This window comes from Athene noctua, chromosome 11, assembly GCF_965140245.1.
Source record: "Athene noctua chromosome 11, bAthNoc1.hap1.1, whole genome shotgun sequence".
Classification (NCBI taxonomy): domain Eukaryota; kingdom Metazoa; phylum Chordata; class Aves; order Strigiformes; family Strigidae; genus Athene; species Athene noctua.
The window spans coordinates 10,944,244-10,960,505 of NC_134047.1; the positions used below are offsets into that span (position 1 = coordinate 10,944,244).

General features: G+C 38.5%; 1 protein-coding gene across 1 annotated transcript; it reads left to right on the forward strand.

Annotated features, from left to right (window-relative positions):
* Positions 1 to 690: 690 nt before the first annotated feature.
* MAGT1 (magnesium transporter 1) lies at positions 691 to 13,610 on the forward strand. Its single transcript, XM_074915374.1, has 10 exons — positions 691 to 816; positions 2,012 to 2,181; positions 3,020 to 3,137; positions 4,449 to 4,589; positions 5,015 to 5,155; positions 5,498 to 5,587; positions 8,250 to 8,313; positions 10,323 to 10,397; positions 10,840 to 10,930; positions 12,111 to 13,610. The coding sequence occupies exons 1-10, from the start codon at positions 706 to 708 to the stop codon at positions 12,124 to 12,126; spliced, it is 1,017 nt and encodes a 338-aa protein (XP_074771475.1). The 5' UTR covers positions 691 to 705; the 3' UTR covers positions 12,127 to 13,610.
* Positions 13,611 to 16,262: the final 2,652 nt, after the last annotated feature.

Genomic DNA, 16,262 nt, shown 5'->3' on the forward strand with positions numbered 1-16,262 from the left:
AGCTAGAGATTTTAGTGCAAATAGAAATTGCAGTGAAGCCCGTGGTGCTAGAAATCATTTCCACAATGTACGCGTTTTCGAATACAGAGATAAAGAAAAAAACGAAGTATAACCACCATGGAAACGTGGCAATTACGCCTGCGAGCCCGCAACCGGCTGAGGACTTCCCCAGTGCCGTTACGACTTTAACAACCTTTTTGACACACAACAACATACGCGCGTGCATGAAAATGAGCAAGCGTACGACCTTGGGGAGCTACCGATTAAGTTCCTTGGCGTTTTATTCTAGATTCCTTTTTCGGTTTCTTGCAGCTCACCGACGCGCGGCCTGACCCCTCTCCGCGGTGCGGTGCCGCCCCGCCCGGGACCCCGGGCGGCCCGAGCACACTACGGCTGCGCAGCAGTTTGCAGTGTTTAAAGAGGGGCCGGAGCTAAAGAAATCCTCAAAGTGAGGGGCTGCTGCAGCGGGGCAGCGAAGACACCGGCACAGCCGCCATGTCCGAGGGGTCGCGGCGCAGCCCGCCCCCCTCCCCGGGGCTCCGCCAATCGAAGGGCTCCAGCTTGCCTTGCTCCTATGGGCTAGCGGCAGCACCTGCCGGAGACGGGCTCAGCGAATGGGAGGCCAGCGGCGAGGCGCGGGCCGGCACCGCCGCCAATAGGAGGCGCGTGGGCGGGGCCGCGCTGCCGGTGGGTCTGCGCCCGCCAATGGGCGCGAGGCGGCGGAGCGGGGCGGACATGGCGGCGCTGCCGGTGCTGGCGCTGCTGCTGCTGGCGGCCTGGGGCGGGCCGTGGGCCGCGGGGCAGAAGCGGAAGGAGGTGAGGCGAGGCGCTGCCCCCGGGCTGCCCCCGCCTGCGGCCGCCGCTGTGCTCGGAGCAGGCAGCGCCGCGGGGCAGGGCCGTGCCGGGCGCGGTGGGTTCCCGCGGGCGCTGGCCTGGGGTGGTGGTGGAGCGCCGAGCGCTGGGGAGGCTGAAGGCGGGGCGGGGGCCGGCAGGCAGCGCCCTGGGCGGCTTGGGCACACCCTGGGTCGCCCGCAGGTCTCCCCAGCCTGAGGCCTGGCCCTTCTCGGCGGTACTGGCCAGGCTCTGAGGGGGAGCCCACGGGCGCGCCTGGGGGCCGAGCGGGGCGTTTGTCTGTTCAGAATTAAGCAGTTCTAATTTTTCGTTTATTTTCGAGCGTGTTTAATTCCAGGTTCTTCTCTTCTTGTAAAAAGCACTTGTAAGAGTGTTGTTTCCCTACAGTACAGGATTTGGAGGGGGAGAGCGGGTGGTCTGACTGGCTTTGGTTGTAATCACAAAGGTGTCATGTCCACACGGTTGCCTCCTAGGGTTTGAAAAGATTCCTCCGTACATACTTGTGCCAGTTGCAAGTCGAAGAAGAATCTTTTCTTGTTTACCCTAAAGTATTTATCTGAAGAAGGATGTTCATGAGGAGTAGAGAAGTAGTTTATAAGCGTAACATTTTGGGGTTTGTCACTTATCTAATACTTCTTTGTATAATGTTATGGAATTGATTGGCTCATTTTTAAAGAAGAGCTTAGTGTTGAGCACTCCTGAGTTCTCCAGATATGTACTGAATCAAGTTTTTATTTGATGTTGAGCTCACTTCCATAGTGCTTCTGTCTCTGGTGTTGATTCCACTTCCACCAGGTTTTGAAATCTAACACTTACTGTCGAATAAACACTGTGGAGAGATTTGGGGCAATCTGTGTATCTGAAAGAAATGTTACAATTAGCAACGTGAGAAAGTACTAGTGAGCTGACAGTCTTTGCCAGCATATGTAATACTAAGTGCTTAAAGCATGTGTATTAAAAATAAATTTAAAATATTAGCATGACTTTCAAAAGGATCTGTGAACACCTTCAAGAATCTTCATGAAGGACCACACCACGTGGCCAATGTTCTTATGAGTTGCAGCTGTTTGTTCTGTCAGTTCTGAAAACCTTCAAGATTGTACTGTAAGACTAGAAAAAACAACCAAAATATCAAGTGTTTCTATGTCTTTATTTTCAGATGGTGTTATCAGAAAAAGTGAACCAGTTAATGGAGTGGGCTAGTAAAAGATCTGTTATTCGAATGAATGGTGACAAATTTCGACGCCTTGTGAAGGCACCACCCAGAAATTACTCGGTGATTGTGATGTTCACTGCTCTTCAGCCTCACAGACAGTGTGTTGTGTGCAAGTATGGGCTCAATTTAGTCCTAAATTAGAACTTGAAAGTCATCGTATGCTTTGTAGGATATTAAATTTAAGAATAGGATAAAACTTTCACGTATGTAGGAGGAATATACTAGGCACACTATAGTAGGATTATCTTTGAAATTAAATGTGTGGGAAATACATATGTGAGAAAACAACAGAGTCCTTAATTATGTATCTCCCTCCTAAAATAATCTCTGCTTTGCAGAAACAATGTTCACACTGATAGGCTTCTGGAGAAAGAGGGTGAAAACTCAACTCTCCTGGCAAGACCTGCTAGAAAATGTTTGAAGAATTACTGCTGGCCATGCAGTCTAAAATTTGCTGTTAATGAATATGTTGATTGGCACGTATTTACAATTATAATAGGCTGGATCCTTAACCATATTATGACTTTTGTGTATTAATCTGCAGGTGGCAGAGGTCTGTAAAGATGATTTTTATACCTAGTTAGTTGAAGTTAACGGGTTTCCCATCCATTCGCTGACATGGAAAAGAGGACACACCAGTTTTGATGCTCTGTGGACTAGCAAACCATGATCTGCTGTCTTCCATTTCAAATTTCAGTTAGAAATTACAACTGCTTGTGTTCGTGGACTCAAAACTTGCCTTTGCATTTAAAAAAACAATGGTGCTAAATGCTTCACTTGATAGTTAGATGAGTGTCTGGCCTTAAACTTTTTCTTTTAACAGTAGAAAATTAATGTAAGGGGGTGTGGGATACATCCATTAATGGGGTGGGTGGCTACAGCTCCCTCAGCTGTTTTATAACATGTTTCTGGACAAACATGATACAGCATCTCACTTTGTGTGTTTTACAGGCAAGCTGATGAGGAATACCAGATTCTGGCAAATTCCTGGCGATATTCCAGTGCATTTACCAATAAGATTTTTTTTGCTATGGTAGATTTTGATGAAGGCTCGGATGTATTTCAGATGGTAATGTCTTTTTTTTTTTTCTTCTAACGTTATCTTTAATTCATGTTTTGGAGACTGAGGGTAAGAAGGTGAAGATGTTCACAAAATTCAGTGTTAGTCATTAAAGAAATAATTGAACAGTTAAAAGCTGCCACTCTTAGAAGAAATGAGCAGAGGGCAGTAGCATGTTGGCAGTAATATTAACAGAACTGACAAATCTGGAATAGGCACAAGGAGCAAATTTCTTTCTCTGTTTTTTCTGAGTTTGTCTCCTATAATAACTTACAGTGTAATTCTTAATGGAATCTTCAATGATACATGAAGAGGCAAGATGGAGAGCACTGATGTCATTGGGAGCAGCTACTGCGATTTTTAGATTACTAGAGAATGACAGTTTAGTCTTTCAGTATGGGTTAACTTCTTTTCAAGTACCCAGTTGTTTTGCTTTTCTATTAACATTATGTAACCAGATTTTTTTTAATATGTATGAGAACATTCCATGTACATATGTTTGGAATTGTAGATCCCATTAATAGTTCATGATAGTTTTGCAAGACAATTTTTGTTTTTTGCTAAGAGATACTCGTCTCTATTTAAAAGCTACACAATTTAGGTGATGATATCTTATTAAATGGAGAAATGGAGTGGACAAATGGAAAGGGATGTCTTTTATTGTTAAATTTTCCCATACTGTTACATCAAAAATCCGCCAACATATAGCCTTTATAAATTATTGTATATATACCTATTTTGCAGATTTCTCTCCCAAAAATATTATGTAGAGAAGAAACAGATTTGAAAAACCTGAAATGCCATGGGAAAAACAGGAAAAGCTAGAACTCCATTTTGGAAACAACTACTTTTATTTACCTATTATTATTATAATCCTTTTAGCTGGTCTGAATCTTTTGAATCGCTAGCTATAGATCTGAGTGCTAAGAAAGAAATGTCAATCACTTTAGAAAGCATGCTCAATTGTGTTAAAAAGAAAAAAAAAGCAGCCTACTCCTAAGTAACAGTTTTTTTCTAAGACATCCAGAACAACTAGTGACAGAGCTAAAAAAATTGTGTTCCTCAATACTAAAAGGAGAAACTAGCATGGAACACAAATGCGAAATTGCAGGAGTATATAGATTACTTTTGTGAAATACAGAAATACAAGCTACTTTGTGGTGTTTTTACTCTTTTTAAGTCATTGTCAATGAAATCTATTGAATAGTTACTTTTTCTGATTGATTTAGTGAGAGTGTTGCAAGAAACAAATGGAATAGGATTATGTTACTAAACAGACCTTTCATGGTGCTGTATCTTCTATGAATTTTCTAAATACAGCTAAACATGAATTCTGCTCCAACCTTCATTAACTTTCCTGCTAAAGGGAAGCCTAAACGGGGTGACACATATGAACTTCAGGTGCGTGGCTTTGCAGCTGAACAGCTTGCTCGTTGGGTGGCTGACAGAACTGATGTCAATGTAAGTATATACAGACTTTCCCCATCACCACCTCACAGCACTCCCCTACTGTGTAATTCCAACTATGAAATATGTCTGTGTTCTGTGGCTAACGATCTGCTCTTGTCTACAGAATCTAGTTTGGGCACATCTTTATATTTTCATACATTCTGTGTTCTAATATTTTGTCTAATTCTGTATTTGATAGTAAAACTCATCTTCCTTCTCCCTGTTGTGTTCTTATGGAGGGAGAACAGTTTTTAAATTACTAAGTGGAATGAAGGTGTATAAAACTGAGGCATTACTTGCTTCCCAAGTCAGATTTATTATATGTGTATGTGTTGATATTTTTTTCCACTCTAATATATTGTGAGTTTTGTTAGCAGGAATGTGGGTATAAGGTATAATCCCAGTGAGGGAAAATAATGTAAATATCCTCTGTTTAGATTCGTGTGATAAGGCCACCAAACTATGCTGGACCGTTGATGTTAGGACTGCTGCTGGCTGTCATCGGAGGCCTTGTATATTTGCGTGGAAGCAATCTGGACTTTCTGTATAACAAAACTGGCTGGGCATTTGCTGCTTTAGTGAGTAATTGCAACTCTTGTCTGCCTGTTGTCATGAGTTTTGTAGCAATTCCGTTTTTTAAAACCTTTTGTATTTTAAGATGCTTAAACTTGGTAGAGGAAAATGAGGGGCATTTAGTTTTACACTTTGGTAGTCTGATAATATTATTTGATCTCGATCTTTTAAGCTCAGTTAATGCTTGATTGGATGCCTTTTATAGAAATAAATGTAACACAATGCCTAGCCTAAGACTGTATTCCAAACCAGTATTCCATTTTGGAATTAAATAAAAAGAGATTGGGTAAAACCAAAATTTAAAAAAAAAAAACCTTATTAAATAGTGTTTCTTCTTTCCTTTTCAGTGTTTTGTGTTAGCAATGACATCAGGCCAGATGTGGAACCACATTAGAGGTCCACCATATGCTCACAAGAATCCCCATACAGGACAAGTGGTAAGTATTTTCTTTGTTTTCTTTTCTGCATTTCTGTTGTGTTTCTACAGAATAAGGCTGATAATAAAAGAGGCAAGTCAGAGTGCAAACTCTGTTCTTGGCAGCTGCTTTGTAAGTCAGTGAGGTTAACCTTTTCTGCAGTGAGCATGGCAGATTAGAGAGCTCTTGATTAGTTCAGAGAGGATCTGTCTTCTCTTAAAATATGCCTGTAAAATAAGGGAGTTGTTTTATTTGAAGCAGAAGGAGTGTTAGAGCTCCAGTCAAGATTTAGATTTTCTTCCAATTGGCTTTATCCTTTCCTTGGCTCAAATAAAGAAGAAACTCTGTTTGCAAACTTGTGCTTTACTACTAAGAAATCACAAAGTACTGATCTTAATCCAAAGTGAAGTGCTTTGTTGTGTAATTGCTGTGTCATAACTTCAACCATTACCTAGAATTCCCTTTTTTGATAGGAAGGTCATTCTGGCAGTCTTTTGTTCAATTATTCGTTAATTCTGTAAGAGTGGTGGTATTAGTTCTGTGATATTCTAAGAGTAAGGACAGACGGTGCTTAGGGGCTTTTTAGGTGTATTGCTTTCTGTGCTCAGTAATAAGCTTTTAAGATATAGAATAAAAAATGCAATTCTTAATTGAGGCAATCCCAAGCACAGATAGAGACTGCATGAGGAGTGGATTGAGAGCAGCCCTGCGGAGAAGGACTTGGGGGAACTGATGGATGGAAAACTGACTGTGAGCCAGCAATGTGCACACACAGCCCAGAAAGCCAACCGTGTCCTGGGCTGCATCCAGAGCAATGTGGCCAGCAGGGCGAGGGAAGGGATTCTTTCAACCCAAACCATTCTATGATCAGATGAGAAATATTAAGATTAATTTATTGTCTAGCAGCATGCTCAGTTTCTTGTTAGAAACTGCTCAAAGTGCAGTAAAGTATTAGCAGTCAGATGGATGGTACTTTGTTGGAAATGGGATATACTGGTTCCAAAGTGTTACCTGGGAGTTTTTTTGTGTGAGGAAACTTTGATTATTCTAGTAATCACAGAAAGCTAAGAAGGTACTAAAATAATGCTCTAGGGTAAAGAAGATAGCATATAGGGTAACCAAAACTATTTGTTAACAAGTTACTTGGATGGAGGGGGTTCTCTCTTGCTTCGGAACCTAAGGTAAGCATTTCTGTCATCTATCTTGCTGGTATCCTTCCTGTTTTTCCCCATCTCTCCAGAATGTAAAAGTAAACATATTGATACATTTTGAAGGAAGCATAATGACAGTGCTTTTTTTGCTTAGGTTCTGAAGGTAGATTATTTTAAATTACTGGATCTCTTCCATTTCTCTGACTTCCTATGCCTCTTTTAACCATTCTTACCTGTTTTCATGTTTTCTTTTCAGCATTTATTTACCTGTAACATATGCTTTCCTTCTTGTACATATATTGTATCTCCAGTGATGAAGAGACATAATAGTTATAAATTGCTAACAGCAAAATAAAGGTGTTTGTTTAATCTTACATGCTAAACAGTCATTGCTGAGCCTGGCAATTTCATGTTTAACGTGGTCTTTTTAGCTCATATAGCCATCTAATGACTTCCATATCAAACCATCTTTCTTCATGATTCTTGAGGTAAATTAATGTCTAGTGACCTTAGACTTAGGAAATACCATTCTTGGGAAAAATCAGTTTTAACATCACTTGAAATATACTGCTCTGTACGTGATATAGATTGGGATACACTGTGGAAGCAGCCAATATGTATGGAGAGCATTGCATCTCTTCACATGCTCTTCACATATTGGCTTTTCTCATGTATTTTACTCAGAAGGGAATTAATTTGGTAGAATGACTTTTCATGCCTGGTTAGGTGGGTCAGGCCCTCTGTATTCTTCCATAAAAAGTGGATCTGCTTATCCAACAACTTTTTTTTCTACTTGGATATAACATCACAACCATAGTGATGTATAGCTTCCCATAAGGGAGTAAAAATGGCATTCTTTCACAAATTCCAAATCCTCTGTTAACCCAGTTGGTTAGTAAACTATTAACGTAAATAAAACTGGGCCAATTTACTGAGTGGAAGTTCTCATATTTTAAATATTTCCTTGAAAATGCTTCCTTTTGTTTCTTCTGTTTGTATCATTCCTAAGCCTTTTTGAGATTGAAGAATAAAGCTTCAGGGATAGTGGTAGTGATGTTCCATTTCCTGGTATGCCATAGGAAAGATTTCACATGCTTGGTTCTGGAGTCAAATGAATAGGGTTCACATGCAGGATGAAGAGACTGTCCCTAAACTGAGGAGCAGTGTACGTAACCTAAGAATCTAAGTCAGGGAATGGATCAGACTTGGATCACAGTGGGCGCAGAAGGGCATAATTATGGTATTTTGCCCTGCTGAGCAGGGGATCCGGACCATGAAGGTTGTAGCAGCACTTGCACTTACTATAGTCTGAATGGTACTTTGAGCTGATTGCACATGTTAGTAGAAGAAGGATTTTTGATGCTGACACAGCTCTTGCCAAAAAATCAGTGGTCAACAGACAAAATTTGTGCTACAACTTCTGTCTCCTGAAAGAGAATGCAAAATCCAGTTCCAAGTTCTATAGCTGTTGTTAATCATGTCAAAGTTGACTTCAGTCTTTTCTAAATTCAATTACTTTTTGTCTTTTACAGAACTATATCCATGGAAGCAGCCAAGCCCAATTTGTGGCAGAAACACACATTGTTCTTCTGTTTAGTATCCTTCCTACTGAGAAGCATGTGGTTGGTGACGATTTTTCTGTTAGCTTATGCTGCTGCCTTTTCTATGGGAGTACTTTGTCAAGGCTTGTAACTGTCACCTAATACTGATGCGGAAGCTTGTAGAGCCTTTCTGTGTTGACAATTACATTTTTCCTATGCCAGTGATCTTTAAATCAAATAGAAAAATGTTTACTGCTTTCTTGCCTCTTTCTTCCTTGCTTAATGACTGAACTGAGTACAGTGTTAAAGATGTGGGTCTTTGTGGAATTGTAAGATTCTTCAGGATAGCCCCTGTTCCTCTGTGCATGTCTCTTCAATTTCGCTTACTTAGTTCTTGCTTTGGTGTTGAATTCTTTCCTCTGTTACCAATCTTTGTTCTTTTATTTCTTTGCTTACCTTCTTTATTTTTAATCTTAGCACTTGTTCATGCTAATGATTCAGGATTTTTTCATGCCAGTATTATGCCATCAGGAAAGGCAAGAGGTTTGTTTTTTTTTTTTTACAAATAAGAGCTTTCTTATTTGTATAAAAATGTTTCTTTGGAGTCCTAAGAATACTCTAAAATTCAATGTTCTTCAGTTCCCACATGTATGTTTTTGATCCATCATCTGTAACTTTAGTCATGTTTGACTCAAGCTTTTCTTCCTTGTCTTATTACTGGTGCCAGCCTGTGCATTTTATCTTTTATTCAGAATTTTTAATTTCATTTAATATTGTATTTTTTTCTTGCAGTTTCACCATCCCAGGTTGTTTATGTTTTTTAGTACACAAGCATACAGAATAGCAGACTTACTACAGGCACATAATTTCAAAACTTCATTCAAGTACCTGTCTTCTTCACTGCTTGGCAATGATTAACAAGCCTCTTCTGTTGCAACATCTGTTCTTTAACAGAGTGACTTCTGCTAATGTATCCCATTTCCTTCTTGTTTTATCTATTCAAAGTCCTAATTTCAGCAAGTGATTGATTATTTTTTGTAATAAAATAGTATAAAGTAAACAATTGATGTTTAAATATGCAAGTGTTAAATTTACTCTCTTCCTGTGTATTCATTACCAAAGATTTTTTTAACTTAAAGTTATCTCATTTGGAGGGAGACTTCTGATCTCTTTCTAATTATTACAGTCCGTCTGCGCTCAGTCAAATTCAACCTAGAACCTTTTTGCTGATGTTTATTTGTGTTATTGCTATCTATCACATTATGGACTCAATCTAGCAGTCACTGGAGACATTTAAAATGGTAGAAGTTGGCAAGATTCCTGTAGGTTAAAGTCACTTTTCTCTTGTGATGAAGTAGATTGCATCTGAAATGGAAAAATTTCTTAACGGTCCCATTACAATTAATTATAAGTGTTGCTCGTTTCAGGGGGAGGATTGGGACTGAACATCTATAGTGAAATGGGATGAAATCTCAGGGAATTCTGTTTTTTGTTATGCTGGATCCACTATTTTCCTTTGCTAGGATTCATTCTTTGCAAATGTCAGGCCTTTCAAGTTGTCTGTGCTTCCTTAATTTTAGAAGCTTTAATTTTTTTTTAATTGAAGAATTAGAAAAGTCTAAAATATTGCTACTCAGAAGATATCCTGTTAGATTAAATATTGTATGCATTTTATTCATTCCATTAGCTAAGTAAAATGCAGAAGTTGAATTTCTTTCGGGATTTTCCAGTGGAGTAGAGCAGTAGTAGGAGTGGACTGACCTCTCTGGGAAGGAATGCTGTTTCATTAGAAGCTGAGATAAACGCATGGTTTTAATTTTGTGTTGAGACCTACTGTACCTTCCAGTTTATATTTTAAACTTTATTTATCTTAGCAGTTGATGTTATGAATGCCTTTCAGTTGCTTCTTTTTCTCCCCCATAGTTGCTGGTTTGCCTGGGGAGTCTAGTTTTTCCATTGAGTTTTAATTCCTCTGTGGGATCTGAATTTGCAAGATTAGGAATGAGAGTATATTGTATTGCGTCTATTGTATTTTGTTGATTTAGCCTTAAGCAGCATTCGTAGATGGTGGTGTTACTTTAGGAATGGTACTCCTCCATGAAGCTGCTACTTCTGACATGGATGTGGGGAAAAGAAAAAGTAAGTACCAATACTTTTCTCTCTAAGAGAAGACATTCAGTAAAGATTTTTTGATACACTATTTAATAGAAATGCTTTTGTACTGTGTCTTTTTGTATACTTCCCACCTATAAGCAGAAGTGAATTGTTTGGTTTTCTGGCAGCATTTGGAGTTGCTTAGCAAACGGCAAGATAAACTCAAAGACCCTTTGGGAGATGGTGTGATATAAAGATGCTTTGCAGCATCTTGCTAGTAAGGGAGAGAAGGGACTTGCTTTCTCTTAAAGCAGTGGTATAAAATTGATTTACAGTAGGAATTTGAAAGAAAATTGATGTTAATTTAGTTGTTCTTAATGTCTCCAATAGAAGCCTCTTGTGACCAAATCTGTAAATATTAGAGTGCTTTTGAAAATCCTAGTTACTGTGGTGTCACAGCCAGAATCTTACTCTGCATCTCTTGCAGTTATGTGTATTGCTGGTATTGGCTTGGTGGTGTTGTTCTTCAGCTGGTTGCTCTCTGTCTTCAGATCCAAATACCATGGCTACCCATACAGGTATGTCTTGTTTGCTTCTTCAGTCACTGTTTTCCTGTGCATTGCATTACAGCTTCACCACCATAGACTTTTTTGAAGGAAGTGGATAAACACAAATGAGGACTTAAAGATTGAGCATGAAAGTAGAAGTTGTGGTGTTTTGGTTTTGTTTTGGTTTTTTTTTTTTTTTAATTTGGACTGTATGCTTATGAATGAATCTGTTCTGCTTGCTGACTGGTATTCTTTGTCTGGTAATATTAATATAAACTAGAATGGAGAAATAGGCAAAGGCCTATTTTCTGATATCTAATTTGGTGGGAAATACTCTTTTAAATATACTCCACTTCTGAAAGAGTGACAATATTGGTTGATACAGAAATAATGGTATTTGGTGGATATCACAATTTATCAGTCTGGGGAAAGGAAAGATTGTGGTACTCTCCTTTTCATGCCATTACTTATTAAAAATTATTTATGTTTTCATAGTGATATCTCAGCCAATTTATACTGAAAACAAGTATCTTTTTTTTTTTCTACTTTTCCTCCATATTTGTATGTCTTGATTATTAATTCTTATTTGTGAGAACAAGGAGGGTGGCTGATGCTTTAAAGCTGCATGCATCTTGGGATTCCTTCTGTAAAGAGTCTAACACTATTAATTGACTGCTTTGTATATATATATATGATAGGTATACATACCTTGTGTGGCTTTACTAGATTTTATGCATTTTGAGGGAATAAATACATGTTGAGGGTCCAGGTTTCTAACCCTCTCAGCTTCTGTGAGTTTAATTTGCCTGGAAGGCTAATACCATGGGCAAATATTATCCACTTTCTATAAGAAATAATTTCTTATTTAAAAATAGCTAGATAGTAAAACTCGTTATTTCCTAAAGACTTTTCTCAAGACCATGACGGAGCTGAATTTATTCCCCATTTAATAACTGGTCAGCTTTTATTCTGGTCTATGCAATGGTCTTACCTACTTTTGCTAACTTTGTTGTAGGTAAGATGTGTTGGTCTTTGCTTTTAAGTTACTAGAAGACTTGCTTTTAAGCAACTTCTCTACAGCTGCTTATGTTGTAGTTACATCAGGCCCAGTTTCTCATTATGATTTTCTCAGCACATACAAAAGGTAAGTAGAATGTTGCACACCTTTTGTTTCTTATAAAATTAATAAGAATGTTTGTTATTCCTGCAGTTTCCTAATGAGTTAAAGGATTCCAGAACCTGTAACATCAGAAGAGCGGTGACTCCGAAATTATATGTAATGGAATGGAAGAGCTAAATATGTATGGTTCGTGCTACCTCTCTTTACACTGAATGAGATAGTTAAACACTGAACCAAAGACAATGTGTAGTGCCTTAAATATAACAAGCAATTTTCTCTGAAGCACCCAGAGTATTAAGATGCAATCTCTTTTTCATAAGCTTTACATCTTAAACAACTCTACTTCTAGTGAAATTCAGAACTTAATGCTTGCATAGACTAACTAGAAACAGTACTTCAAATGCAATTGGATAATGTTTTCCATGTTTCTTTTTCCCTCAAATATTTATCACTTTATTTCCTGTTTGTGCATAGCAGATGACAATAGCTTCTCTGTCATGTCTTTTCATGGTTGAGGAAAACATCTTTATGTACCTAGAAATCTTTTCCATTAATCTGTGCACAACCCTTGGAGTGTACTCCAAATTCCAGTTTGGAATGTGCATATCCTAGAACTGTATCTCATTTTTGAGAAGAGTACTTAAAATGCTGGATGATGTAAGAGGTTGTTTCGCAGGTGAAAGGAGAATTTTCAGTAGGTAGAACTGAGTTAATTCAATTATTCATTACAAACTTTCTTTGCCAAATGCTGAAACTGCCACAGTTGTAAGCATTGGCTCAGAGCCAGAAAAAATGCTCTTAAACTGACCAATGCTCACACTCTTAAAAATACAAACCAGAATTACAAAGGTAACTAGCTATCTGCAGCATGAATTAAAAGTTGGTGACTGGCTTTCAAGTTACTGCTCAGAGCCCTGACAAACCAAGAGTATCAGATTTTGGTCACTGGAAGTTCTTGCATTCTCCATTGATTTTCTTCCAAGTTTTTTATCCTTGGGGGAGGATATGGAAATGGACAGAGATACCTAATCCCAGGATAAACCTTGTTACCCCAGGAAAGATTTCTTAGCCTTACAGTTGAATGCATGTGCTTTTTGCTCTCTCCTTTTGTTCTCTCATCTCAAAGATACTTTGCCTTAAGGATCCTTGAGTGGAAGCCATTGTGCCTCAGCCCAAACTGTTGTGTAGTTCAACACTTTTACTACAGGAAATCTTTTTCAGCCTGAATCAGTAATACTTCCTTCTGTAGACTGTGGTGGCCTTGGAGGTTACTAGTCAGAGGAAAATAGGGATGAGACTTTTGTCTTCTGCTTCTGCCTCTCCCCTGTCTCAGGGGGTTACAGAATTTGGACGCTTTAGACTGAATCTTGGAAGGGACTGTGTCATTCAAAGTAGAATGTTATTCTTATGCAATTTTGCTAAATTAACACATATCTCAAGTGCCTTAACTTCACTAATTTAGTTGTTTGACGTTTCAACTTGTTGAGCTGCATTTTTCTATGCCATACAGAATGTCAAGCCTTGGTGGAATGGATTAATTGTGTGCCTGACTGGATTTTGGACAAGTTTCAATAAAATTTTTTAGTCTAATCCATGGTCATGTGTCTTTTGAACTTTAACATAAAACAGATAAAACTGTCGTCTTCAACTATTGCTTCAATATGTTAATTAAAATGTCTGTACACAGTAAATAACTGGAATATGGCTGAGTAGACTGGATTAATAGCATGTATGTGTTTATGCGGGAAATTACAGACCAAAATGTCAACAATAGAGATCTTACCATGTAGCCAACTAATACCATAAAAATTGCATTGTTTTTACTTGTCTTTGACAGCTGTTCTGAGGTGAAAGTCTTGGCTTACTGGAGTCCTAGGCAGATCAGCTAGTGGTGTTTTTTCAGGAGGAATCTAGTTAGCACTGTAGTTTTGCCTGGAATGATTCTGGACTGCTGTACCTGTTGCTGATTTTCCTGTGCTGTTGTACAGTGCTTCCAATAAACATTGAGGTTGGTTGTACTTCACTCATTAGCAGTGTAGGTGAACGTGGTTTACAATCTTACTCTAAAGAAGTAATTTTGTTTATTAAACTGTCAGACTTGTTTCTAATTTTTCTGACATGGTGCATATTTTATTCTATCCCTCTAAAAAGGATCTAATTCTGTACTGACCAACTTTACACAGTTGCACACCATGCTGGTGGATGATGGAGGCATGTTGGCCTTTCACTTAAGGTGGTGTAGAGGTTGAGAGTTTTGGATTTTCCTCTTTTTCCATGCTGATATAGGAAGTGAAAATAATGCTTACTTTTCCCAACAGTTTTTCTGCCTAAAGTGAAGTGCATGGAGGAGGAAACAAGTGTGATAGTGGAGCAAAAGAAGATGTGAGTGCTTGCAAGGACCTGTAGCAGATTGAGAGATGATGCAATTCTAGAAAGATTTGACTTGTCATTTGACATGTGCATCTCACTTCACTAGTTAATATAATACAGTTCTGGACCAATAGAACAAAGGTGGAAGAGGCAATGCATTTGAGAACCGGTGTGTTCAAGAAGGTGAGTCATTGAACAGCTTGGGAATACCCTAAAAGCTCACCTTTAGAGAACACTATAATAAAGGGAGGAAATGGTATATTATATAGCTGAAAGTGGACGGTGTGGTTTTGTTAATGTGGCTGGTCTCAAAGATTGCTGCTTTTCCTCTTTTGAGAAGGGGCTGTGGTATTTAAAAAGTATTTTTGAATAATAACTAGAAATAATTTGGGGAGCTCTCTGACGAGGTAAGCCCAAGGCAAGATAGTAAATCTAATTGGATTAATCTAGGTAATGCTTTGTGTTGTCTCCAATTTATTGGAAGCTCCTATCTTCAAACTGTCCTGGTGTTTAGCACAGAACGTGCTTCTTAATGATGGTGTGTAGTAGTCATTCCTGCAGTTTAGCCTTGAACAGAGATGCTTTATAAATACAGGCTCTTCAGGGCCAGAACTGCTTAGTCTTTCAACAAGACGGAAAATGTGTGCAGCTCTGCATCTGCTGTATATGGTCTGGTGCTCGTGCAAATAACCTCAGTCCCATCTGTGTGGCAGAGTGCACATACACAATCGTGTGATTAAGATACCCTCCTGTCTGAATGCGTAAGAACAAGTTGCACCTTCTGGCTCGCCATGGGATAGCCGTCAGTGTCTGGGGAATATGATGAGTTGATGGCTGCCCAGAGGCTTTAGGAGAAAAATGTAGATGCTTTTATGGTTACAGCCTTTGGACATACCACTAAATAGAGCAAGGCTTATTCTGACCTGTGTTCAAGAAGTATAAAAGTAAGCGTAACAGTGACTTTTTTTTATAGTCCTAGTCTATATTTTTGACAAATCAAAGTAGAAATTTTAGAAGTATTGAAGAAAGTAAATTGCTTAATTTTCTAAACATTTGGAACATCAGAAGAAAATCAGATGCCTGAATTGCTTAAGATTGTTTGGATATGCTGCCCATGACATCAGATTATGCTAGATCATGGCATCTTGTAGCCAGACTTTGTCAGGAGATGATAATGGTGTGTAGTGTTCCTTTATGGTTTATTAGCAATTGTTTCTGATAGCATGTTCTAAAAATTAACCAATCTATAATAAAATCACTTATGCTGAAATCAGGTACTCTAAGAAGTTAAAATTTTAAAGTGTTCTTGATCTGCTATGAGAAATTAATTCTCACAAAGGATTTGGAAAAGTATTGGCACTTTGTTGGACCATGATGTTTCCTGCTTTCTCATGATGAAAAGAATTATCAAACACAAACCACTATTCAGCTTATTCCACACCATCACTTTGAACTTTATTAAGGGGAATAGAATAACAGCAAAACAAAGAACAAACCCAGGCTCTTGAGTAAGCAGTCATCTGTTTTCAGTTTTTATTATGCTGCTTGTCTGATGGAGGAGTTTTGTTGCACATAATCTATTGCATGTAAAAGCTCAGATCTTGACCACTCCTGTAAAGTGAATTTAAGCATAGTGTTTTATTGTTCTGGATTAATTGTGTTACTTTTATCACAGACAATAATTTGAAAAAGATATATATGTGGTTTGTATTTCTAGGTCAGGAGCACATAAAGTTATTAAAATATTCTCTTGTCAATTGATAACTATACATGTCTTAGCCATTTTTCTTAAGTAGGCTAATATCTACTTAAGAAAACTAATTACTATCATTATGGAAAAAAAAAAATCAGTGTGATGAGACTATACAGTGG